Here is a 27,155-nt window from a genome sequence, read left to right on the forward strand (position 1 = left end):
AGAGGAAACAAAGGAAGAAAAGGGCTAGGAAGAGGTCACCCTCTTCTCCTTCTTCTTCACCTTCCTCCTCTTCCGATGAAAGTTATGGCTATTCTCCTAGAGAATACAAGAGGGGAGGACATCGCAAATCATTTCCTGCATGGCGAAGGTCACAAAAGCTAAAGAAGTTCAAGGAGGGAGGAAAAGAGTATCTCTTTTCTCACCTACGATGGCACCTTTGGTGCTACCGACAAAGTGTTGGCCTTCATCCAGCAATTTGATGCGGCCTTTGGGGACGAGGGCTTCACAGAGTCCTCCAAGCTACGCCATGTAGCTATGAACTTCCAAAAATCATCTCGTCAATGGTGGGCTAGCCTTCGTGGCAATGGAGAAGCCCCAAAGACATGGAAAACTCTACGAGTTTCCATCATGAAGCAATTTCTTCCAAGCGATACTAAAGATAAAGTTCTTACCGAATGGCGCGGCTTGAAGCTTCTCTCTCATGAGTCTATCAACAAGTATGTAGACAAGTTTTGGGATTTACATCTCAAAGCTACTGTCTTTCAAAAGATAGACTTTGTCGAGCAAAGACAGCAATTCTGTGCGGGATTACCTGAAGAGATGGCCGAATACATCAACTCTCAACGGCCTGGTACTATTACCGAAGTAATCCATCACACCATGGTTGCTTCACGCATCAACTTCCATCAAGGGGCTAGACATAATGTCAAGCCCATGGAAAACAAAGATAAAAATGATGCAAAGGGGAAATTCAATGCTCAAAATAATTCCCAAGGCACTTCCAACAACAACAACAACAATCGGTCCAAGGAGAAGGGAGTTTACAAAGGTAAAAAAAAACTCTCTCCTGAAGAGCTTGAAGCTTTTCGCAAGGACCATAAATGTTTCAAGTGTGGGGAGCAAGGACATGGCTATCGTTCTTGCCCCAAGAAGAATACTCGCAATGAGACTCCTAGGGCTTCCACCATCGAAGCTCCAAAAGAGGATGCTCATTGCAAAGGATCATCACTCTCCTATGCTTGGGGAAAGGTAAGAGAGCATGATGCCTTCATCTTGTTTGACCCTGGCTCTACTCTCAACTTCATATCAATAGAGTTGGCCACCAAGTTGGGCATTCAAGCTTTTGAGATGGGAGATATAGTAACAGTCGATGCAGTTTTCAAGGGACAACAAGCCTCCGTTACTCCCTTGATTGGGAAGTTGAGGCTTCATGTCCAAAGCTATGTCGACAAAGAAGACTTCTTCATCTCTCCTCTCCAACATCAGGATGTTATCCTAGGGGCACCATGGTTTGATCGCATGGCTGCCAAAATGAAGTTCCCTGAAAGGAGAATTTACTTCACCTACAGGGGAAAGAACATGTATATAGATGCTAGTGAGCGTGGTCGCACTATTCCACTTGTAAATCCTCTTTATTTTGATAAATCCATGAAGAGCTCAGTTTCTGCGTACATGATTTATGTCAAAGAGTCTCTAAAAGCTAATAATGTTTCATCAAATGAAAATGATAGGAATCAAGAAGAGTTAGACTTGTCTACTTTTCTAAAAGGATTCCAAGATGTGTTCATCGATGATATCCCTATGGACCTACCTCCAAAACGAGGGGATGATGACCATCGTATTGAGCTCCTTCCAGGAAGCTCACCGCCCCTCAAACCTCCTTATCGAGTCTCACAAGATCAACAAGAGGAGATTATGAGGCAAGTACAGGAATTGGTAGACAAAGGGATGGTGAGGCCTAGTTCCTCTCCCTTTTGTTCTCCAATCCTTTTAGTGCAAAAGAAAGATGGTACATACCGTATGTGTGTGGACTATCGAGCACTAAACCATATCACTATCAAAAATAGATTTCCCGTGCCTCAGGTAGAAGATCTGTTTGATAAGCTACAAGGCTCTACCTACTTCAGTAGGATTGACCTTAAGAGTGGCTATCATCAAATAAGGATAGTGGATGAAGATATCCTAAAGACCGCGTTTCGCAAAACATTTGGTCTTTATTAATATCTAGTCATGCCTTTTGGCTTGACTAATGCACTAGCTACTTTCAATCGTCTCATGGAGAAAAATTTTAGACCATATCGTAAATTCACTGGAGTGTTCTTTGATGATATCATCATCTACTCCAAATCTTTGGAGGAACATAAGCAACATCTCCAAGTGATTTTTCAAGCCTTGAGGGAGAACAAACTTTTTCTCAACCAAAAGAAAAGTGAATTCTTCCTTCAAGAGATTCAATATCTAGGTCATATTATCCCTCATGATGGTATTCGTATGGATCCATCAAAGTTAGAGGTAATAAAATCATGGCCTAACCCAAGGAATCTACATGAGCTAAGAAGCTTTATTGGTATGTGTGCATACTATAGACGCTTCATAGCAAAATTCTCTCAAGTATCAGGACCACTACACGACTTAACAAAAAAGAACGTTAAGTTTGTATGGACTACTAAGGAGCAAAATGCTTTTGAAAAACTCAAAGAGAAGCTTACTTCCCAACTAGTCCTCGTGCTTCCGGATCTCTCAAAGCCATTTGAGGTCCAATGTGATGCGTGTGGTGATTGCCTCGGAGCGGTTTTGCTTCAAGAAGGGCATGCCATAGCATATGAGAGCCGAAGGCTCAATAGTGATGAACGAGTCTTGGGCATTTATGAGAAAGAGCTTTTAGCTGTTCTACATGCCCTAGATACATGGAAGCACTACCTATTGGAGACTCCATTTATCCTATGAACCGACCACCAAAGTCTCAAGTATTTCATGACGCAAACCAAACTTTCCGACAAACAAATGAGGTGGGCAAATTTTCTTTCGCAATTTAATTTCCATATTGCTCACATAGCTGGTAAGCACAATCAAGTTGCCGATGCACTTTCACGACGACCAAAAGTTAATGCGGTGTCTATAGCTACTCACAATGATCTATCCTCTATGATAGATGAGTATGCTACTGACCCTGACTTTAGAGACATAGTGTCAGCCCTTGCTTTGGGGAAGAAAGAGGAACCATTCACCTTGCAGGATGGTTATCTTCTCCACGGCAATAGGATATGTGTTACCCATTCCCTTCGTGAGAAGGTTATGTATGAGTCCCATGCTCCTCCATATGCAGGGCATAGAGGTATTCAACCTACTCTCCGAGGAGTAGAGACTTATTTCTATTGGCCTACCATGAAAGTGGACATACAAGAGTATGTTTCGAAATGTGTAGTATGCCAAAAGACCAAGTATGATAGAGGGAATCTGTTAGGAAATAAGACGTAGCTAAATAGATAATTGAGTAGATTACTTAATGGAGACAGACAGATTTATACACACGAGATTATAGAGTAGAGAGAGAGAGAGAGAGTACACACGATATACGTGGTTCACCCAATGTGGGCTACGTCCACGGGAAAGCAGCCACTCAATGGCTTTAGTACTTCAAAACAAGAAGTAGTTTACAAAGGGATTATACCCTTAATGGAGCTCCCGCCTTGCTTCACTCTCACCACCTCACACTCACCTTGTTGCATCAACTTCACACTATGAAATGTGTGTAGAAATGGCCTCTTTTTATAGGCCAAAAGGGCTGCCCTCTCTTATGAGAGACAGCCATGTGTAGCCGCCCTTGTGCGAATAAGTCCAAATCGGACCCTCTAATCCGCCCATGTGTGGCCGTCCTTGAGAAGACAAGTCCGCTTTTGAATTCGGCCACCGGCCACCGGCCATTGACTTCCGACCACCGGCCAACCGACCGGTTGTTTTCCGACCACTTTCCGGCCGCCGTCCGGCCATAATATTCCGGAGAAAAAGAATATTCCGGTGAAAAAAAAAAGTCTCGGGGGCCTCCGCCCCCGACGCCTTTAAAGTTGCCCCTGATTCTTGTCCGTGAAAATTTTGGTTTCCGGTGAGTGATTTTCCTTCACGCACGATGGCTTCTCCTCATAATGAGGGCCTTACAAATGTGCGCTTTTACCACAGAAAATTACAAGGGTAAATCAGGCTCCATACTTAACAGAAGCAACCTAGATTACTCTAGCCACTGCCTATTCCAAATTCGCCATGGGAGAGTATATCCATGGATTTCATCTTTGGATTACCCAAGTCTATCCATGGGAATACAGGAATATGGACAATAGTCGACAGGTTTAGCAAGCAAGCACATTTTATTCCTGTCAAAAAGACTATTAAGGCACATCAAATGGCAACTCTCTTCATATCTCAGATTTTCAAGCACCATGGATTACCCACATCCATCGTGTCAGATAGAGATCCTAGAATGACCAGTAATTTCTGGAAAGGTCTCTTTGAAAATCAAGGAACAAGATTTAATTTCTCTTCGGCCTATCACCCACAAACAGATGGCCAAAGTGAGATAGCCAATCTTACGATACTCGATCTACTCAAGACTTATGTTACCGAAGTGGATCAACACTCACAATGGGAAAAGTATTTACCTCTAGTAGAGTATGCCTACAATAATATTGTCCATACTTCTATGGGGAAAGCACCTTTCGAGATCATAGAGGGAAGACCTAAAAGTCCCTTGCTACTCAAAGTACATGGGAAGATCTTCGCCGCCGATGAATATATCCGTGACCTACAAGAATCTTTTCAAAAGATTAGGGAGGCTATAGCCATCTCTCAACAAAGGCAAAAAGCTGCTGCTGATAAGCACAGAAGAGCCTTAATGTTCAACAAAAATGATTGGGTCTTACTCAAGTTTCCTAAGGCTCGATTAAGGCAAACGACGGGCAAAAATCCTACGGGCCATCAAAAGTATTATGCTAAACTAGCAAAAAGATACTATGATCCTTTCCAAATCTTAAAGCCTATCAATGAGACGGCTTATCAACTCAAGTTGTCCAACCATTGGCTTATACACAATGCCTTTCATGTAAGCCTACTTAAGCCCTACAAAGGTGAGCCACCAATTGAACCAATTATTGAAGACCCTCCCGAAATTGAAGACCAAGAAGAGGTGCTACAACCCGAAGCTGTCCTTCGGCATGAAGACAAGGTACTACGACATGGTAAGATAATCCGACGGTATCTTATTAAGTTCAAAAATTATCCTTTTGAAGATGCTAGATGGATGCAAGGAGTACAACTTAAGGATAGTATGAACCTTGTCAATGCTTACAATGCTACATTAGAGTAAGCAAATGTACAAATTTCCTTTAAATGACTCATGTTTTTGTCTTATATGACTAGTCCTCTTTTTAATTGTGCACAAATTTAACTAGTATGCATGCTTAGAATCATGTTTGTGATAACGACGTCTCTCAAACACCAAGTAGAATTTGTCACTCTACTTTGGGAGAATGAAATGGACTAAAGAGCATACATGCTTGCGGCAACTATGTCTCCCAAGCACCAAATGGATTAGTCATCCATCTTGGAAAGATGTCGTAGGGTAAAAAAGGGATCCTCTACCCGCTAAGTACAATTGACTAATAACTAAGGCTTTATCTCTTCTACCTCATAGTCGAGGACGACTATGATTTCAAGAGAGAGGTAATGTCATAAAATCTAATATCTAACCAACCCAAATGATTTTCTCATATTAAATTGATCACTTAATGTGGGAGAATAAACGGGAACAAGTGTTAAGATATAGATATGTGCTTATAGATCTATCTCAACACGGGGCCAATAGTAAAGGGGCCCAAATGGGAGATGGTCTATCAAGAGCAAGGCTAACCAATGGAGCATAAGATCTTAGGGTTAGCTTCATTGAAGACCTCCAATAATGTGTGTAAAAGTCCTTTGACCTTAGGTATTGACCTTAGGTAAGCTAGGGTTGAGCTTGAGGTGGGAACCCGGCCCAAGTTCAAGGTGCTTGTCGTGCTTGAGGTGCTTGTCCTGCTTGAGGTGCTTGTCATGCTTGAGATGCTTGATTAAGATGCTTGAGGTTCTTGACTGGCTCCATGCTTGAGGTGCTTGACTTGGTGCATGATTAAGGTGCTTGAGGTGCCTTGAGAAGCTTGCCTGAGATGCTTGTGGGAACACCCCCTACTTCAAGTGCTTTGTCATGCTTGATGACTAAGGTGCTTGAGCTCCTAAAGTCAAAAGCATCCCTACAAGAGGGGGGGAGAGCCCTTTTCCTAGGGATTAGAGAGAGAGAGAACACACACTCACACTCACAAGGGAATCCCCAGCTTGAAGAGGCAGCAAGGACACATGTCAGGTCCCTACCCATGTTACCTTCATGTGTTTCTTGAAGCCTATTGGCTAGACTTCAAAGGGGTCCAATGATAAATTACTTGAATTATCTAATTGATTTTGCATTTATCAAGTCCTCTCTCTCAAAGGGGAAAGGGGGACACTTGTCCCAAGGCTACCCATGTTGCTTGTAATGGCTCCTGCTTGTGATTGGCTAAGCCTGGAGGGGTCCAATGAGCTTCAAGCATGAGCTACAAGGGGGGGGTCGACCCAAGAAAGCTAGGGGGGTACTTAGGGGGTATACTCACCCACACACGCTCACAAACACTCTCATTGTGTACTATGCAAAGTGCAAGAGCTCCCTCTCCTTCTCCAAGCAAGTAGAGGTTGAGAGCCTACACCAACACTCTTGGCTATGGAGTGCAAATCCAACCAAGAGCCATGCTTCAATGCTTAAGCTTGCCATCTCCTTCTTCTTCATTACTATGCTATTATGTATGCTAGCAACAAGAGTATGATAAGTGAGGAGCTAATTCTTTCTCCTACGAAATGTTTCTTCTTCCTCTTCCCTGCCCTCATTCCCTGCTAGCTCTCTCCACCTTCGAAGGTGTTTGAGGTCTTGGGACTGAGGCTTGGGATAGTTAAAGCTTTCTTCAAGTTTATGTTATGTTTGTGATGCATGAAGCCTTCCATCTTCATGGCATCACCTAGGTCACAAGGAACACAAAGACTGTATTGTAACAAGTCTCTCTTTATGGGAGAAATCATAATACAAATGCCTATTGGAGGGGGGACCGGCTCCACATAAATCCGGTCCTCAACTGTTGTCATGTTCTCTAAACTCTGTCTCTTGCAAAAGTATTGTCTATGCCACGTTAACTAATTGCTATGATTATGTTGCTATCTTCAATTATGTCAACCCGCTATGCTCACAAAATCATTTCTTGAAAGTACTCTCATTAAATTCCGCTACTCTCACATTGAATAGGCAAATTCCATTACAGAGAATGTAGGTCCGCTAAAAACCACTCCAAGGTAAGTGTAAGCATTTGTATACTCCACAGTCTCCTAGCCGTATGTAAATGTAGGTGCTGATCTCCTGATCCACTGTGGGGTGGTATTAAACACCATAACCTTCGTTTTACCAAGGTTGACAGACAAACCACTTTCGTGGACAACCTATGCAAAGCATCCAAGTGACGTTGCATCCCCTCCGGAGATTTGGAGATCAAGACAATATCATCAGCATATAACAAAAGTGGAATCCATGTCCCTGCCAGTGGTGCACCTCTATCACCATCGCTCTCAATGTAGTCAAAAACCTCATCCACATACATACCGTATAGAGTAGGAGAGAGCGGGCAGCCCTACTTCACCCCAATAGTGAAGTGAACCGGTGTAGATAGTCCCTCAGAGTGCGTACATGCCCTACTACTGATCTCTACAATGCCATGATCCCCCAAATGAGTATAATCTGCGCATCAATCTAGCTCTGGGTATTGTGTCAAAGGCTTGGTATTGTGTCAAAGGCTTTGAGGAAGTCCACAAAGCTACAATAGATCCATCTTCCATGATATCTGCCCTCCTCGATGATGGCCCTGAGTGTCAAGATATGGTCAAGAGTAGAGAAGCCTCTCTTGAACCCTGCCTGCCCAGCTGCACGCATTCCTTCCCTCTCTACCCATCTACTCAATTGGTGCTCAAGAATGGATGCATACAACCGTGCCAACGTGTCTAATCATGATAGTATGATTAATTCCCAGGATCCATAGGGTCTCCTGACTTGAAGATAGGTACAATCATAGATAGGCTCCAAGTATCAGGCAAGCCCTCACACATGGCACGGTTAAACATAACTGCTAGAAGCTCTGCTAGTAGATCTTTGGCATGCATGAAATGCTTAGCCACTAAGCCATCATGATCATATGCTCTCTTAGTCCTCATCCTGTCATTGGCTTTCTTCACCATCTAAGCAATGAAAAAAGCACATGTGTGTGGGCATGGCGGGGGGGGTTCGAGAAGGGGCGGATGTCCAAGTATTGTGTACAAACATGATGTGTACTGACCCCAAGTCTCTGTAGAGGTAATGACGGGGCGGGGGGGGGAGGGGGGGGGGGGGGGGGGGGGGGGGGGGGGGCGGGGGCGGATTGCTCTTGAAAGAGCCGCCACGCCTCATGTGAGTCCTGACTCAAGAGTAGTTGGTATAGATCTACTCTAGTCGAGCCAAAAAATTCCCTCTTCTTCTGCCGCACCAAGCGTCGTAAGTCAATGTGTGACTGTCTGTGAGTGATGTCCCCCAAAAGCATCTCCTTCTAAAGTCTAGCTCTAGTCTGGCGGCACTCCTCATCATACCATCTGTGTTGAGGCATGCTCCCTGAACGGCGTCTCTGCTCAGGCTCGGTGTGTGGGTATGCCTCTGCTGCTGCATCATGTAATGTCTGTGTCAATATAGTAGTAAGCTCCTCCAGAGGTCGCCCTGGTTCCTCAGTGCATAGGCGTCTGTAGATCCCGTCTATGTATATAGAATCCGTCTCCCACATAAAGGTGTAGCGAGTAGGGACTGCTATCCATGGCCTGTGTGCTACATTGAACTGGAAGGAGATGGTCATCAACACAAGAGCATGATCCACTGCCACCCCAACCAGTTTGGGCCCAACTATGAGATCCTGGATACTAGAGATGAGACTCGGTTGTGTGATGACATAATCCACTGTGCTGGCTCCATGTCTGTGTGGGAAGCATGTGAAACCTCCCGCAGCAGGAAATCTCTGTAGGCCATTCAAGATGGCCAGTCCATGTGCAGTGCCCATGTCTATCAGGTGTCGCCCATACTCAGTATATTCCACATCCTGTGATAGTCTGGACAGGCCTGTCTCTACAACATCTAGCTCTCTCAACATCTCCTCTGAAGTATCATAAAACACTGTCTGGTGATGCGCAGTTCTAGCATTGAAGTCCCCTAGAATGATAATCTCACCATCTCTAGAGAACTCCCATATGTCATCATCCAAAATAGAAAAGGGGAATTGTCCTCTGCATGATGCATAGACTGACGTACTCGGGGAAAAGTAGCAAATAGCAATCTGTCTATCTCTCTGCTCTCAATCTCACCCACATGTACCTAGCCTGCTCATCCTTGCGGCCTATATGTATCAATGGCTGCAAATCCGCTCTAAATAACACTGTCACTCCCCCTGAGCCCCGTCCTATGTGCTCTGATGGTGTCTCCTGTCTCTAAGCTGTCTCCCATTTGTATCCACTGATGTGAGGCATGGATTGCCCAGGGGCCTGATCTGTCTCAGAGTAGAAGATGATGTCTCTTCCAGTAAAACTATCCTCAAAAGCACCCACATCAAGACGCATAGATCCATTACAACTCCAGGCAGCAACTTGAAGTGTGGTCCTATAAGTCTTGCACCGTCATGTGGAGCATCGCTCCAGTATTACCACTCTTCCATCTCAGTAAAAGAAAATCTTACATTTTTTCCTTGCCGCTCTAATCTTCAGCATTACCTTCTACATATGAGCGATCTGCGAGAGGGTAAGATCATCCCCGAGAAAGATGCCCGTCTCTTTAAGAGGTGGCCTTTTCTTCAAGGTCTTTTTCGTTTCCATGAAACAAAAACGAAGGATGAGTGCCCTTTCTTTTGAGGTTTCCCCGCTACTTCCATTTTTCTGTGTTGCCCACTGACCAAGCTCTTATGTGCGTCGGCTCATGAACCCCCGTCAAGGCCATTTACATCTTCGTCCACGGTTTTTTTGTCTTTAAGACCGCAAATTCTCACATGTAAAACGCGCACGTCGTCTTTGCTCCTTTAGTGTCAAATTAATGATAGTGAATGAGGACGTGGACGTTATCTCCTTCCCTTTTCCTTTCTTGGCAACCTCAATCCATTTCTCGGCTTCCTCCGCCTTCTGTTGAGTTTTTGTAAGAACATCTATCCAAGAAGTCGTCATCTCTTTGTGTTACTCTTCTCCCTCTTTGATGGTCCAAACTTGCTCTTTGATCGTGTTGATTTCTTCGATTACTAAGGGTTACAATTCGCCCTCTTCCAGTGTGTTTCTTGATCGTACTTCGACAAGATCCTTCTTGAGTGACGCAATCTCTTCATCATGAGTCGTCACCTGATCTTCCAATGCATTTATCTTGCTTTCTTGGATCAACATGTGTCCTTCGAGCATTTTTATTGTGCCCAATAGATTGCAATTCATCTTGGTAATAGTCTCCGTTATTTCCTCTTCGCACTTTTGAATGGCATCCTCTAAGGGATCGGCTTTATCATTCAACTTCCTCGTGCTTAATCGCCGCCCGAAAAACGAGAGCCACTAAGGACACATATGTGCGCACATATGTTTCCACACTATGCATACATTGTCTCCCGCATCAAGCATACATTTTGTGTGCCATTGCAATTTCTACAAAATCTGCGAAAAAGTATGTTATCTGAATTTTCTTGTATTTCTGAAATTCAATATGCAAACTCAGAGGATTTCTGAAAATTCCCTATTGCTGGATAATTGGCTCGGCGGGGGCGGGTAGGGAAATCAGGCAAAATCAGAAAATGCAACAGGGCTGGCTGCAGAAAAGTGCAGGGGCGAGGGGGCTGGCTGCAGAAAATGCAGGGGGCAGCGGGGCGAGGGGGGGGACGCAAGGAGGTATGGCAAGGGAGGGGCAACACGAGGGGGCGTGGCAGGTGGGGGGCAGCGCGAGGAGGTATGGCAGGGGAGGGGCAGCACGAGGGGTGGGGCAAGTTGAGAGAGAGAGAGAGAGAGAGAGACGAGGAGGTATGGCAAGGGAGGGGCAGGATGGGCAGGGGGGGCAGCACGTGGGGCAGATTGAGAGAGAGAGAGAGAGAGAGAGAGAGAATGTTGCAACTATTGCATGCTTTGAGGTGTACACTCCAATAAATAGCTACTCACAAGATCTGCTATGGCTTTTTTGCATGTCCGATAAGAACATATGAATCATTGGATGTCAATGACTTGTGACCGACGTAAAAGGGTGCAACGAGGAGACATACAGCTATGGACCTTCAGTGGCAGCTTCACATAGTTTCACCAAACAGATGGCATTCCTGTAATATTACAATGGGAATCAGCACCTACCTGTCCACCTCAATAAGAGGTCATGTAGCTTTCCGAGGACATTGCAAAACTTCTTTAAACACAGCGGACAAACTAGACAATGAATTACCAAGAGCAACAGCTATAGAATTGCTGGCTGGCCCAAACCAGTTCACTAGAAGATTTTCAGAGAAAATTTCAATATTCAGTGCAAAGTCCTTTCGATATAACTACAGTTTATTCCACGAACAGATTTGCAAATTCTGTTGGCAATGACAGAAATCATATTACTAAGATATAACTTGAACTGCATCCTGGTGTCCAGAACCCAACCATCCCCATTCAAGATCTCCGTTGGTCAGATCAACTCCCAAATAAGGAGTGTATAGACACGTCTTATTTCTCTTAACTTGTCAAAATTGGTGGCAGGCCTGTTTGCTTCCCCAGAATAGAAGCTTTTGTATCCGGGAAGTAAGGTTGCCCAGGAAACTCGGACACACTGCCATCTTCGGCGATTGCCACAGGATATGCCAACAGATGACCGGGTAAATCAACTGACTCTGGTGCAGCATAAAGGTCCCACAATTCAGTTGCAAGCCCATGCACAAATCTCACGCATTGCAAGCTCCATGGCTCCAAGAACGAGTTATCAAGCCGCCCAAGATGTTCATACCACAGACTCATTCTGAAACCATGGACCTGACCTCGCGGTGCCCCTCTCTGCCAAGTGTGAAATGGCTGGTGGGCTCCTACTGCAATCTCAGTATCTCGTCCCCCATCCATGGAGCGCTGGTTTATGTTTGCAGAGCCAAGTATGATATATTCATCATCCACTGAGAATAAAGAACAGTTAAAAGAAAACCATTAGCATGGAAACTAGCCTTATGGATGCGACAAAAAAAAAGGCAACGGCATGACCACAATACCCATCATCATCTTAGAATGTACATAAATCATGAAGCGTCGGTACTCCTGTGCAAGTTGATAAGGCAAATTATCTGGAGCTGGACTTTGTTGAGGCTGCAACTCATCAGGGAGCTTGGTCTCGCGATTACCTAAACAGAAAAAGCAGAGATAATCGGTGGGTTTTTCATTTGTTTTTCCAGCAGATCGTAAGGCAAGGGCAACTTGTTTGTACATCATCTCCATGGTCCTCCTTTGCCAATCAAGAATTGGCTGCACAGTGTTTGAATCTGGAATGCCCTCTGGCCACATGGGAATAACGATGTATGCAACAAAACGTTCACCGGCCTCTATTTTATTGACAATTTTGAGGGTGATCTCCATGGGAATGAGGTGCAAACAACCAATCTCTGTCATTGTATCCCAAGCATGACAGCTTCCCATAAAGTACTGATTCTCAATATAGATGAAGTGCTCTGCATGACGAATAGCATGAATATAAGCATCTTGAATGCTACGCTCAATAGTGTGGTCCTTACCACTCACAAGGCCCCTGAGAGATGCATCGTAGGGGTTGGTGGGAAATCCATAGGCAGCGCCCCCATCAATTGAGCGGAAAAGCTGGGCACCCCAAGCATTTGCGTTGGTAGCATCATGCAAAAATTCGTCTGCCGGGGCAGTAGGTGGTAAGAGAAGTGGGTGAGAAACAAGATCCATAGGAGCATCTCTTGCGGCCTGTTTTCTCCATCGCTGCTCAAAGTTTTCAACCACATCCCATGCAACTGGACCTTCCAGGCGACAATGTATATCATGCCATGGCTGCCTGGGCCCCCCTGTAGCAATCAATGCATTGCGCAAGGAGCCTTGGTAAAAATCATTTGCATGCTCATGTTCAAGTGTCCTAAACAGAGAGTGCCGTTGATCATCATATCTTCCATCACAAAGATCAAGCCCACCAATAAAACTTACTACCTTTCTGGCAGCAGATGGTGGAGCACAAGGACCATCTACACAGACAAGCTTTTGATGATGGGTGAACATAGTTGAGAGCTGAAATCCTTGTATGACACTCAAAGCAGCGTCCGGTGCACGAGGACATAAAACACATTTTACCCTGGAGTTTCGGAAAAAAGCAACTGTCTCTTCGTCATGCGTATTCATGACACCCTGAGGCTTGATATAACTGATCGACGTTCTGTCATCCCATACAAGCATTGCGACGGTGACTCCTTCATCCGCCTTGCGTTTTAGTAGATCCCCAATGCTCTCAGCCACTGCTGATCCACGGCGGCGTAGAGAAATATCCGTAAAGACGGACCATCCTGCAATATAGATGAAAATGCGAGCTGCCGAAATAGCATCTGATATATCCTCCCAGCAACGCCCAGCCTCAAATAGTTTGTCTCCAGTTAGATATATTCGTGGCAAAAACCCTTCTTGCATGTGTGCGTCCTGGTAGAGCTTCACATGACAACGCCTTCTTTGAGTGAAATACGCAGGTTGGACATTCCACTCTTCAGATGATCCCCGTCGAATTTCAAAAAACTGCAGTCGCACGCGGACCCTGCCTCCACCTTTCACCTTATTCCCATTATCATGATACAAATCGAAAACACCTTCTACAATACTTCCACCCAATACATCTATAACAGGAATCCTTGCCCTGCCCACCACATGCGAGCCCACTGTATCATCATCTTTAATGGAAATGACCACATGAGAAGCATAATGGGCACAGTATATGTGGAAGGTCTCCATCCAAACAGGGCTCATAGGCTCCCCTTCCACCATGCGAGTCCGGCCAACCCTTGCCTTCCCTAGATCAACAGTGGCATATAGCCTGCTTGGTCCTCTACCCATATGCACTGTTTGCTCCACAATGCCCACAACCTGTAGAAATGTTATATAATTAACACAATGACTAGGCCTACACACAGCTCACAGGACGCTAAAGCACGCCTGAGCATGCCAATTTCTCAAAAGCCTCAGTTAACCCATGAAAACTACAAGATGGAGCAAGCTACAATCTGCAAAACAGCGTGCATAAAAGAGAGCGGAAAAAGACCTGTCTAAGGAACAAGGGAGCTGCACCCGTCAATCGGAATTCGTTCACCAGATCCTGGGCACCATAAATTGTGCACTGAAGAGTGCCATGAAGAAGGCGCACAGCCATGCCTGTACTTTGGTATGAACCTCTTCGCGGATGCACCACCCGCCTCACACGGGCACAAGTCAAGACCTAGAGAGCCGTTGTTCGCAACGACACAGGTATCTTCTGCGCCGGCGCTCCAGCCCACTTGTAGCTGGGAGGTGCCAAGTCAAAAGATCTAGATTTACCCGCTCACGTGAGAATGAACGAGCATGGGACCAAACTAGTCTTGCTTGGTGGGCCTTTGCTGTACATAGTCTGATAGATTTTGGAGCGTAGATGGTTACTTGGTTGTGATTGTTGTCGCCTTGGGTTTTGTTGTGGTGACACAAGAAAATGAGTAGAACCAATTAATAGGCACCAACAATAGCTCAGCTTGGGACTTGATGAGCAGTGGGAAGAAGCAAATTGTGTCCCAAGTGATTCATATACGACAAAGGGCTACTAAAGAGAGTAATTGAATCGAGCAAAAGGGTTGCAACTTAACCTACTTTAGTAGTTGTTTGCAGATTGCACCATTCAACCTAATAATATCAACCATTTAGTCTCTAAATCGTGGAACCATCTTTGGGACACCCATCTTATTCTCAATCAAGCTTAGTCAATTTTCCTTTATTTCAATATATAGGTTGAATTGCCAAACTGTGAGAAAAGAAATGCATGTCTATCTGATATATAGATACGATGATCGAAATTGAGCATGCACTGGCGAGGAAAACATGTGGCTAAACTAAACTTAAAGAAGCTTTTACAAACTCAAAAATACAGAAAGCATAAACAGACTATCAAAATTGAACTACACTACCGACCTAATAATCGTGTGCGAATGTCATCCAATTGTGCAAGCCAGAGGACAATGCTGAGTCAAGCTACAAAAAATCAATGTGAATAGTTAAACATATCGTCTTGCAACGAAACATCATAAACTGAAATTGCAAAGTATACAATGCATGTGATGCAAAGGTGCCATACAAAAGTATGGTGGAGAGCTGGCACTGTGGTCTCTCCAAAAATTATAAGAAACGGAAGCCGTGCCCTGCCCCGTAGCGTTTATGTGTTGCGCCAAGCAAACACATAGTCATGGGGTGTTGGATACAGATAACAAACCTTGTAGTGTTGTCGAGATGGAGTCGTGCTTGTGCAATCGAAATGTCCAGTGCTGTGAATATATGTCCTCCCTGCCAGACACAAAACATGCATTAAGACAAATACAGGAGATGTGGCATATTGATTAAGCTTAAAGAGAAGAAGATCTAATTTTATATTCTATGGCGAAGGTTTGCTACATAAAGAGTTTTGGGTGCTTTTGGATAGATTTTCCCTTGTTAAAATTGGACTCTCTCTCTGCTCAACTGTCAACTCTTTCTCTTGCCTTATGTTAATGTAGCAAGTTTCCTATTTGCAGTGCGCCCTCTCCTTATAGACCAAGCATGGCTTCTCCTCAATTATCCAACTCGTCGGCCATGCAGTAGCATGCTATCATTCGTAGGGTCTCTCCTTAAGAAGTCTAGGGGTCCTTTGCTGAGGGTGAGAGGCCAAAGGTATCCAGCTAGTTGCAAAGGATGGATGGCACAACCAAGATCCAAATATCTACGCGATGGTCATAATAGCCCTTGATATCTTCAGGGGCCTAGTGACATGAGGTTCCGATGCAATCGCAAAGAGTCTCTCCAAGAGCTAGGGTTGCCGCCAAGCCGAAATAGCAAGGACTGGCTCTTGCATGCTGCTGTTGTCGATGTTGCGGAAGAGAATGCTGCTTGGTTTGATGTCACGATGGATGATATCACATGCATGGCAACGTGCAAGGGTTCGAGCAAGGCTGACGACGATGGGAGCAGCCTCACGATCGTCAAGCTTAAAGAGGGGAGGGTGACAATCTAACTTAGCGAGGAGATCACCAGCATCGCAGAAGGCAGTGAGGAGATGGAAGTACGTGTCATCACCCTCGAAGGTGAACATGAGGGGGAGGATGCCGGGTATGTCCCTCAAGTACTTGAGCACTTGGGCCTTCCATCGGAGTTGGGTGTCTATAAAGTGCTCCTCAGCAATGAGCTTTGTTTTTCTTGCATAGGCCGAGAGATTATGATCCGATCCGTCGAGTCCTAGTGATCTCTCTCTCTCTCTCTCTCTCTCTCTCTCCAAATTATAACTGAATAGAACCAAAATGTCAAGCATAGAATGATAGTTTGGTTCAGAGCGTCCAAGAAGATTACCACTGATTAGGAACTTACGTAGAAGCCCTTTGCTCCATATTGTAAGGCTGGGCACATAAGCCTAACTACTATAACTGCTAACCGAAGGGAAATGAAAAAAGTGTTTAGCTTTTTGAGTACATGGGCAAGAGAATTAAATTTGGTCATCTCCCTTTGCTCCTAGCCCTCTACGTCCATGTGAGCTTAATTTTAAGCCACATCCATAGCAGACTCTCCAGATGCAGAGCAATGGGGAAAATCCTGGTAAGTGGATGCAAGTCCAAATGCCATGCCCATTTGCTCTTGAGAGAAAAAGCAGCGGTTTCACTTCCAAAAAGCATCAACCTCAAAGCCCTCGCACTCAGGATTCTTGCGGCGATTTTCCTGAATGGGCTGCTCTCGTGCATGCAGCTGCAATGGAAAAATCTGTCTGCTAGCCCTACATATGCTGCTGTGATTATCATACACTATCCTCCGGTCAAAGTTCTTGTCACACACATGCGATTTCCCCGTCAATTTGCATAGATTTCAATCGATGATCAGTTGGAATAATCTTATCTCTCCCCTCTCTCTCTCTCTCATGGCACAGGTATGTTCTAGTGCTACTGAAACATAAGATATCATATATGGATCGATGATAAGTTGGCATAATCCTCTCTCTCTCTCTCTCTCTCTCTCTCTCTCTCTCTCTCTCTCTCTCTCTCTCTCTCTCTCTCTCTCTCTCTCTCTCTCATGGCACAGGTTTGATCTAGTGCTATTGAAATAGAATATATCACATTTTAATCAATGATCAATTGGCATAATCTTTAATCGAGTCAACGAACCTGCGAAATTGCGGACCTACTGGGAACTGCTGCGGAACTGCTGCAAACCTGTGAACTGGTGTTGCGGACCTGCTACGAACCTGCTGCGAACCTGCAGAACTGGTGTTGCAGACTTGTTGGGAACTGTGGAACTGCTGCAAACCTGCGGACCTGGCTGTTGCGGACCTGCTGGGAATTGCGAAGGTGATGCCTGCGAACTGAGCGAATTGCTCTACGTGCAGCGTCTTTATTTAGTTGATTAGTTGAAGCTTTTTACGCCGATGAAAAGCATCCAATGACAAGGTGAAACGTGGTGGCTTGTGCATTCAGATAGCGGGAAAAAGAGCTTTGGCTCACCAAGTAAATAGAGCACCCAAATCGTGGTGTTGGTTTTGTGTGGAATCTGAAGCACTATCTATAATCTAAGACGCATATTGAATGAAGTGCAAGCGATGGGATCTACGACGCTAAAGTGAAGCACATTTTTCGTGAAGTTCGGACGCTGTTTGATTTGTCTTTGTTTAATTTTTTTATTCATGTTTACTTTTTTGATACGTGTTTACTTTTTCTCTTGTCCGAGTTCACTTTATGAGAGAGTGGCTTCGTCTTGGGGACCAACAACCCCACGCAAGCACGTGGTTAGGATGTCGAGTTGCCAACAAGGAAGTTTCGAGTTCGAGTTCCCGACGAGGGGGGGCCGATCATAGGTCAATGCGTTGACTTTTTTCTCAATCGTTCATCTTCCTCGAGATCGTCGCAACGAGTCTACCCCTCGATCCCACCGCCCCAATATCCGTGTTAGATAGTGTTGTGGTGTTAGATAGTGTTGTGGGAGGGGGCAGCGAGTCATGTGCTCGAAGTTGTGAGATATGTCGCACTAGTTTGCACTTAGCTCACCAAACGACTGGTTATGTGGCAGTATCAACGAACGTGAGGCTGCAATTGCAGAAATCGACTCTCTTTCCTTGGCGAAAGCTACGCATACTTGCAATAGCCGGTTCTAAAGTCATTGCTCTGTAAAAACTGGATTTGAACCTCTGTTTTGCAGCGGCTTCAACGCATTGGAGTAGCCCGTGTATGCGTTATAAATACCATGCGTGACTCCATTCTCTAGAGTCTACTGCGATTGCATCCCCTGGAAGCGCCCAGTGGAACGGAGGCCTATGAGACATCTAAGGAATTGAGAAGAACACATACCAGGAATCAAGATGTGTTAGGTCCCTATCACACACGTCTGCTCAAACGTGTGCGACTATGAGATTGGTTGTGTGCCATTGATGCTGCGTTTTATTCGCCAGAGCAAAAACATAGCCAGGGCAACCCCTCACCCACAAAAGGCAACCAGCGGACATCCAAGATGTAAGTGGTGGGAAAACAGTTAAGGGCTTTGAACCCATGAAGTTGACATTATAGGGGCAGTTCCTTACAGGCACGCTAAATTGACTAGTTGAACACATTCTAAAAATAAGTGAACACGTAGAATGTCCGCTCGTGTGACACGCAAGGGGCCCAAAAAAGCCAAACTAGCCTTGTCTGGCCGCCCTTGTGTGACTGGGGCCTTAAGAGGAGGGGCCGAGTAGAATGGCGGTCCCAAATTCTAGCTATGTCATACGCCAATACTATTAGAGCTAAGTTGCACCAAGGCTAGTGGGGTGAATGGGAAAAAAGTAAAGTTTAAGGTCACACTTTTTGAATTAAAAAGTAAATCTTGAGTTGTGAGAAAAACATGGAGAAAACGTGAGAAGACTATTGGTTGATTCATTCCATGATTTAAGGAGAGAAGAGAGTGAATGCAAAAATAGGCCTAGCTTAATCCCTCCAATTTCACTCTGACTATGAAAAGGTAAAATGCATTTTGAGGTGGAGAAGCACTCCACGTCAAGTTTGGTGCCATAGCATTAGCTCCTTCACCTTAGAGGAATTAAGGGCTCCCCCAATACAAGCTTTGTGTTCCTTAAGACCTTGATGGTGCAATGAAGATAGAGAGCTTCATGCACCACAATTATGCTCGTAACTTAGCTAAATGAAAGCATTAACTTATTCCTAGTCTCAATCCCAAGACCTCAAACACCTTCGAAGGTGGAGAGAGCTAGCAGAGAATGAGGGTAGGGAAGAGGAAGAAGAAACATTCATATGAAAAATAAATAGTTCCTCACTTATTATCACTCTTCTTGCTTCGCAAAGCATAATAGCATAGTAATGAAGATGGAGAAGATGGCAAGATTAAGCATTGCATGGCTCTTGGTTGGATTTGCATTCCACAGCCAAGAGTGTTATTGTAGCCTCTCTGTGCACGTATGTCGCACGTGTCAATGCAAGGAACTTGCCGATACACTGTGTGTGAGCCACAAATGGCCCCAAGCACACAACAAGCCTAAACTAGTAAGCTCAAAGATGGCGTTGGTGTGTTACTCACCACTCTACGCTTCTTGTCGTAGAGGATTCCTCGTCGCGAAGAAGAGGGAGACGCCGCTACGCCGCGCTCAACCGCCTCGCTGCCGTCGTGCCACCGCAATGCTCGATCGCTCTCTCTCTCTCTCTCTCTCTCTCTCTCTCTCTCTCTCTCTCTCTCTCTCTCTCCCCCGCATACACACACACACAAGGAGATGAAGAAGAAGAAGATGGAGATGGAGCAAGAGCACTCTTCAATTGCAAAAATGAGAGAATGACTGATTTTTAGGTTTAGTTGACTTTTATATGAGCTCGCCCCATTCACACTTGGGCGCCCATACTTAGCCAACTAATCCCTTGAATGTTCCAGTTAGAGTGCGCCTCTCATCGGCGATCACTCTTACCCTTTTCCTATTGGACCGACAAGCCCGGTACCTGACTCTACCAAATAAATAATACAATATCCGTCGTAGGTGATAGGAATGTGCGTGAGGGTTAACATGCCCCCCTTCCTGATGTAGATTCCGTCCTCGAAAGCTATTGAGTTGAAGCTCGTTCGTCAAGGTGGAAGAGCTTTTGAGATGAATGTCATTAGCCTCCTTCAGTCACTACAAAATCAAACAACATTGGCACAGTAATTGCATTCTCATAAGCAATTAAAAAGCATATGCAATTGTAGGCATACAATTTGATTGGTAACAGAATTTTAAACCATTTGTCAACAATAAACATTAAATTGCAATATAATCAAATGCATAAACAATTGTAAAGGTTAAAAATTAAACAAGTCTGGGGTCGCTAATTTAACGATCGAAAGGCACTAAAGATTGACTATTAATACCATAGGTAAGCTTCTCAATTTTCTCTGGTCAATTAAGTTGTTTAATCGCGAGAGCCAAGTATTTCATGTCTGAGGGCTGACTAGAGGCTATACCTAAAAGACCTTGTAGTTAAGCTACGATAAAAGGAATTTCTCATGAAATCATCGCTTGAGTGATTACTTTTTCTTTGACCCCCCAAAGTCTTTTCACAGTAATTCAATTTTGATGTGTGTGCTTATTTTGTATGCCTTGGGTTTTTTGCTTTTCAAGGAAAAGCGCCCACATTGGGAACCTCTAGGGCTCTAGTACCATAGGCTATACATGTGAGTGGAGTACCAAATCAAGCTGAGGTTTCTCTTCCAGCTTAAGATTTTACATTGTGGCACTTTGATTTTTTTGTTTGTTCATTTTCAACATTTTAATTTTGTAACTTTAGGGGGTCATATAACAGTGTTACCCTCCCAAGGCTCATCACACTAGTAAACTCCCTTTATAATACTTAAGCTAAAGATCAATGGGGACTAGGCCCACTAGAAAGCCCTAGTACATTTCACACAATGCTGCCTAAATCGGATTAAGAACCTAAGTAACCATTGTTTATTAGGAAGGCATTCCCCATGGTATTAAGAGAAGATCTCTAACACCTAGCTTGGTCAAACTCGGACTGCTTGATTTTTAACCCTAGACAAGCGATTATGACAAAACATTACATTGAATTTAACGTTTGGTATTAAGCAAATGCACTGTGAAGGAGTATGAGTGGAAGTGCGACGCGAGAGAGAGTGCGAGAAGAAGAGCACGACGATATGGTGAACTCGCTCTACTGTAATGTGTAGAGCATAGTGAGTTCTTATTAGGTTTTTTACAAAATAATATGTGTACATACCTGGCGGCCTGCCCACTTACCTGGGCGACCACATTGGGCTTTATACCCCAACAACCTCCCACTTAAAGTCCAATGTGGTACTTTAAGTGTGAGAGAAGCAACTATACAAGCTAATATACAAGAGATGTAGAGAAGTGATGTACTACCCTACACCTAACTGCTTGCAAAAATGCGCAAAGCTCTCTGAGGGAAGTCCTTTTGTAAGTAGATCAACAGGATTTTCTGTGGTGTGAACTTTGACAAGTTGAAGTTGCTTATCCTCGAGCATTTCCCTGATGAAATGATACTTCACATCCACATGCTTTGTCTTTGAGTGATAAACTGGATTGCGAGCCAATTGTATAGCACTTTGACTATCACAATATAACACAGGCATCTCTTCTTTGATTCCCAAATCTGTTACTAGTCGATTAAGCCAAATTGATTCTTTGCATGCCTCTGATGCTGCAACATATTCAGCCTCTGTAGTAGACTGAGTAACACAATCTTGTAATCTAGAACGCCATGATACTGCTCCACCAGCCAATGTAAAGACATACCCTGACGTAGACCTTCGGTTGTCTAAGTCACCTGCATAATTTGAGTCTGTAAAACCCTTTACACTTAGCTCTTGACTCCCATAGCATATACGCATACTCTTTGTAGCTTTCAAGTATCTCAATATTCCTTTCACTGCCTCCCAATGTTTCTTGCCTGGGTTTGACATGTATCGACTTACTACTCCCACTGCAAATGCAATGTCTGGGCAAGTAGCAATCATTGCATACATCAAACTACCCACTTCAGACGCATATGGAATCTTATCCATTTCAGCCTGTTCTTCCTCAGACACAGGACAATCTTGTTTGCTAAGTTTCACATATGGTGGCAATGGAACACTCAGTGCCTTTCCCTTCTCCATATTGAAACGTTGCAAAACCTTGTCAATATACTCTGTTTGAGATAACCAAATCAACTTCTTTGATCTGTCTCTCTCAATGCGCATACCAAGTATATGACTTGCCTCACCCATGTCTTTCATGTCAAACGATTTTGCCATCATTGACTTCAAAGCTGAAATTTCTTCCAAGTGCTTGCCAGCAATCAACATGTCATCCACATACAAAATAAGGATCAGCCAACTACCATCCTTAGCCTTCTTTGTATATAGACAGTGATCGAACTCACTACGTTTGTAGCCTTGAGAAAGCATAAACTTGTGGAATTTATGGTACCATGCCCTCGGTGATTGTTTTAAGCCATAAAGACTCTTTAACAACTGGCATACCCAATCTTCCTTGCCTTTCTCAACAAACCCTTCTGGCTGTTGCATGTAAATTTTCACATCTAAATCACCATGCAAGAACGCGGTCTTGACATCCATTTGGTCCAACACCAAATCTAATATGGCAACCAATGCAAGAAAGCATCTCAATGTAGTCATCTTGACCACCGGAGAGAAGACTTCATCAAAGTCAATGCCTTGTTCTTGCTTAAAGCCCTTGGCAACAAGCCTTGCTTTGTACTTTGGTTGACTATCATGAGCAGTGATCTTATACCTGTAAACCCATTTACAAGGTAGAGCCTTTTTGCCCTGTGGTAATTTAACTAGCTTCCATGTCTTGTTTTTATGTTGAGCTGTCATCTCTGACTGCATGGCCAATTGCCAATTCCCGGAGTCCTTCATTTGCACTGCTTCCTTGTAACATGAAGGCTCATTGCAATCAGTCAACATGACATAGTTCATAGATGGAACAAACCTATCAGGAGGTCGCGTGACATGTCCAGATCTACGCACAATAGGTGGCTCGGGCTCAGCCACAACCTGTGGTTCCACTCTATCCTGTCCTTGCTCCTCTTGAGCCCTGACATTTTGTCTTGCACGTGCAGGTCCATCTTCTTGGAAGACAACTCTTTTAATCTCCTCAACCCTCTCTGGTTTAGAATGATAGTTGGATTCATTAAAGTGAACATCATTGCTGCGGACAACCTTTCTGGATTCGGGATCCCAAAGTTTGTACCCCATCTCACCAGAATTACCATAGGCTAGAAAGATGCACTTTCTACTTTTGGCTCAAGTTTGTTCCTAAATTCCTTTGGAACGTGAGTATATGCCTCACAGCCAAAGACTCTGAGATGCTTGTATGAGGGCATTTTGCCTGACCATACCATCTCTGGCACTGAATCCTTCTGCAAAACCTTGCTAGGAGATCTATTTACAAGATGAACAGCTGTTGATACAGCTTCAGCCCAAAACCCATTTGGCAGCTGTGCATTAGACAACATACTTCTGACCTTCTCTTGTATGGTCCTATTCATCCTCTCAGCAACACCATTTTGAGGAGGATTGTAAGGAGCAGTAAGTTCATGTTTTATACCTTTTGACTCACAAAAGTCCTGAAAGGCCTTTGAAACATACTCTCCACCATTGTCAGTGCGTAAGCATTTAAGCTTCTTGCCACTCATATTCTCCACAAGTCTCACAAACGTTTTGAAAACACTAAACGCTTCATCCTTGTGCTTGAGAAAGTAAACCCATACTTTCCTCGAGTAATCATCTATAAATGTCATAAAGTAAGAAGCTCCCCCTAGAGATAGGTTAGGCATAGGTCCACACAAATCACTATAAACAAGTGCCAACTGTGTATCTCTTCTACTGCTTCTATGCTTATGTGGCTACTGTGTTTGCTTACCATACAGACAATGTTCACAGAATTCAAAATCATTAAATGAAAAGCCAGGCAAATAACCAGAACGAGACAAGATTTCCATTCCCTTCTTGGACATATGTCCTAATCGGCTATGCCACAAAGAAACGTTCGGCTGCTCGGTTACATTGATTACATTTTTAAAGACATTTGATACATAAATCATGTAAAGTCCTCCAGACTTTACTCCATGTGCTACTGTCATAGAACCCTTGGATATCTTCCACATGTTCTGTCCAAAAGTGGTGACGTAGCCAACATCATCAAGTAAACCTGTGTTGATCAAGCTCTTTGTAATTGCGGGAACATGTCTCACATTCTTCAGCGTGAAAGAAGAGCCATTCTGAAACTTCAATTGAACATCTCCAACACCTAAGATCTCACATGTCTGCCCATTGCCTAGCCGAACATGATCTTTAGTGGTCACATAAGAGGTAAACCACTCCTTGTTTGGAGACACATGAAGTGATGCCCCTGAGTCTATAATCCAGTCACTCAGTGCATTTCCATCAGATGCTGTAAGAAGAGCTGAGTCCATTGTATTCTTCAAGAAGTAGATGTCTCCTGACACTAGACTGTCATCCTCTGCAACAGTGTTTGTCACATTTATTTCTTGAATCTTCACTGAGGACTTGTTCTTCTCACCATGGTCTTCAGCTTTCTCTTTGCCTTTTTATGCTTTCCATTCTCTGCAGTCTCTTTTCATGTGACCCTTCTTGCCATAATGGTAGCATTCTATGTCACTCTTACCTTTAGCACTGCGGGACTTGCTACGAGACTGATTCCTCTTTCCACCTTTGTACTTTTCTTTGGTCCTTCCCTTGACAACTAAGGCTGTTCCTTTGCCTTTGTCAATTGTCTTTCTATTGGTTTCTTCAGTAAGCAGACTTCCTTCTACACTTGCTATGTTCAAACCATCTGGAGGTGCAGAATTACTCAAAGCTGTGCGAAAAGTGTCCCAACTTTCCGGCAATGTGATCAACAGGAACATAGCTCTAACAGGTTCATCAAACTTGACACCTTGAGCTGACAATTGACTATAGATTATGTTGAATTCATTCAGATGATTGGACATAGGTGTCCCTTCTTTCATCTTCAAGTCAACAAGCTTCTTAAGCCAGTATACCTGTGAAGCTGCACTCTGCTTCTCATAAAGATCACTCAGCTTTAACCATGCTTGATAAGCCGACATCTCGTCTGCTACATTGAAGTAAACGCTTTCTGCCAAAGTCAGCATAATGGTAGAAAGTGCCAATTCATCCATTTCGCTCCATTCATCTTCGTCCATATCTTCTGGTTTTATCCCCTTGAGCTTTATAGGTTTTATCTGCTTCTTTTGTACCAACACGTGCCAAATCTGCTTCTTCCACAATGGGAAATTGGTTCCATCCAGCTTCTTGATATTGTAAAGAGCAGTGTCCTGTGATCCAGCCATAGCTACGCTTCACAGTAGTTTACTTTCCTGGGAAAAATTCGGCAGAGTTTCCCCTGTAAACTGACCTCTGAACCAATATCAACCTGTCAAATGAACCAAGAAAGCTTCAGATTCTGCATAAATTTCGACAGAGTCTCCTTTGTAAAATGGCTTTGGTGTACTAAAAACAGACCAAAAAACAGCCCCAAAAACACTGTCTCTCTGACACTATAAGCTGCGGGTAAACCTGCCCTGCACCTGTACTGTCTCTCACTGTCCTGTCACTGTCCTGTAATCATAGACTGCGACAATGCCTCAATGGCAGTAAAGCAAAGATGCAATCCCAACTGTCTAACTCACAGTCAATACATCCTAGCTGCCTATCTAAGGGTGCTCGAGGGATCGCTCCAAGACCTGTATCACCGAAAGGATCTCAACATTCGAGAATCCCCCAGCTCAATAAAACCTCACTCGACCCTCAACAAAGGCTGCAGTAAATCTGACAGTACATAGACTTCCCACAAAGTCATACATCCACAAATTTCCCACTGTATGCTGTAACCGCTGCGGCGGTTGTTTGCTGCGTGACTCACAGCAAGCAAACCCTCAACAGACATACATCATCTCTGACAATACATCCCATGTGGAAGTACCTGCAATGTCAGGATGAAATTTGGAATATCAAGCAGCAAACACAAGCTACCTGATGAACTAGTGGATGTCGCCTACAGTCTGTGTGTAGATGCGCCCGTGTCGTATGTGACACGCCTCCAAGAACTGTGAGCCGTCCTTCGATGTGTAGACAGCCACAAATCAACACTCTGGGAGTGTTGATATCCTCAGCACCTATAGTCGTAGACCGAAAACCCCAAATTTGCAGAGTCGGATCTGCACCCGCTAAGACCACGTAGTCGAAAATGGCATGTGCAGAACTTTGTCGAAGCCGAACCTTGACCGAGATGACCTCAGAATGAAATTCTGAGCACACCAAGCCCTAAGGGCTTTCCCACAAGATTTGGGGCCGTGTCTTTGCCTGTCGAATTTCACTCCAATCTGAGCTGGTGACTCTAGCCTCCTGCAGTGCTTCCCCGAGCCTCGATCTGAGCTCTGATACCAGTTGAAGGAGTACGAGCAAAAGTGCGACGCGAGAGAGAGTGCGAGAAGAAGAGCACGACGATATGGTGAACTCGCTCTACTGTAATGTGTAGAGCATAGTGAGTTCTTATTAGGTTTTTTACAAAAGAATATGTGTACATACCTGGCGACCCGCCCACTTACCTGGGCGACCACATTGGGCTTTATACCCCAACACACTGAATATTATGTTACCAATCACAATTAAAGCAGACAAACATGGATGCAAAAAAGATAAGGGGCAATGCTAATGGATGAGAAACACCTGTTTGCAGTGATAATTGCACTTGATTTGAAGAGTGAGTTGAGGTAAAGATTCCATGAAGGTCCAAATCCTAACAACAACAATTGTTCCTGTACACACTATGAAACACAAAGAATACCTCTAGGAGGCACATCGATGGGAAGAAGGAACTTTTCTAATCACTCAACTCTAAAACAGAAACACTCCTATCGTACTAATTCTACCTACCCTCCATCACTCGAGTGATGAGGATCAAAGGTGTTTTATGGCACAGGTTTCTGTTTCAGTGTACCGGATGCGAATGTGTAGGTCTGAGTCAATGTTTT

At 44.2% G+C, this 27,155-nt stretch overlaps 1 protein-coding gene and 1 pseudogene across 1 annotated transcript; both read right to left on the minus strand.

Moving 5' to 3' along the window:
* Nucleotides 1-11,312: 11,312 nt before the first annotated feature.
* On the minus strand, nt 11,313-14,476 carry LOC147429105 (phospholipase D alpha 1-like). Its single transcript, XM_086495247.1, has 3 exons — nt 14,174-14,476; nt 12,132-13,998; nt 11,313-12,038 (listed from the first exon to the last, which is right to left on the minus strand). Exons 1-3 carry the CDS (start codon nt 14,279-14,281, stop codon nt 11,611-11,613), a joined length of 2,403 nt encoding a protein of 800 aa, XP_086351373.1. The 5' UTR covers nt 14,282-14,476; the 3' UTR covers nt 11,313-11,610.
* A 1,330-nt stretch (nt 14,477-15,806) lies between these two features.
* On the minus strand, nt 15,807-16,432 carry LOC147429106 (calcium-dependent protein kinase SK5-like; annotated as a pseudogene).
* Between the last annotated feature and the right edge of the window lie 10,723 nt (nt 16,433-27,155).

The sequence above is a fragment of the Adiantum capillus-veneris genome, chromosome 22 (assembly GCF_014529385.1).
Source record: "Adiantum capillus-veneris isolate H3 chromosome 22, ASM1452938v2, whole genome shotgun sequence".
Classification (NCBI taxonomy): Eukaryota; Viridiplantae; Streptophyta; class Polypodiopsida; order Polypodiales; family Pteridaceae; genus Adiantum; species Adiantum capillus-veneris.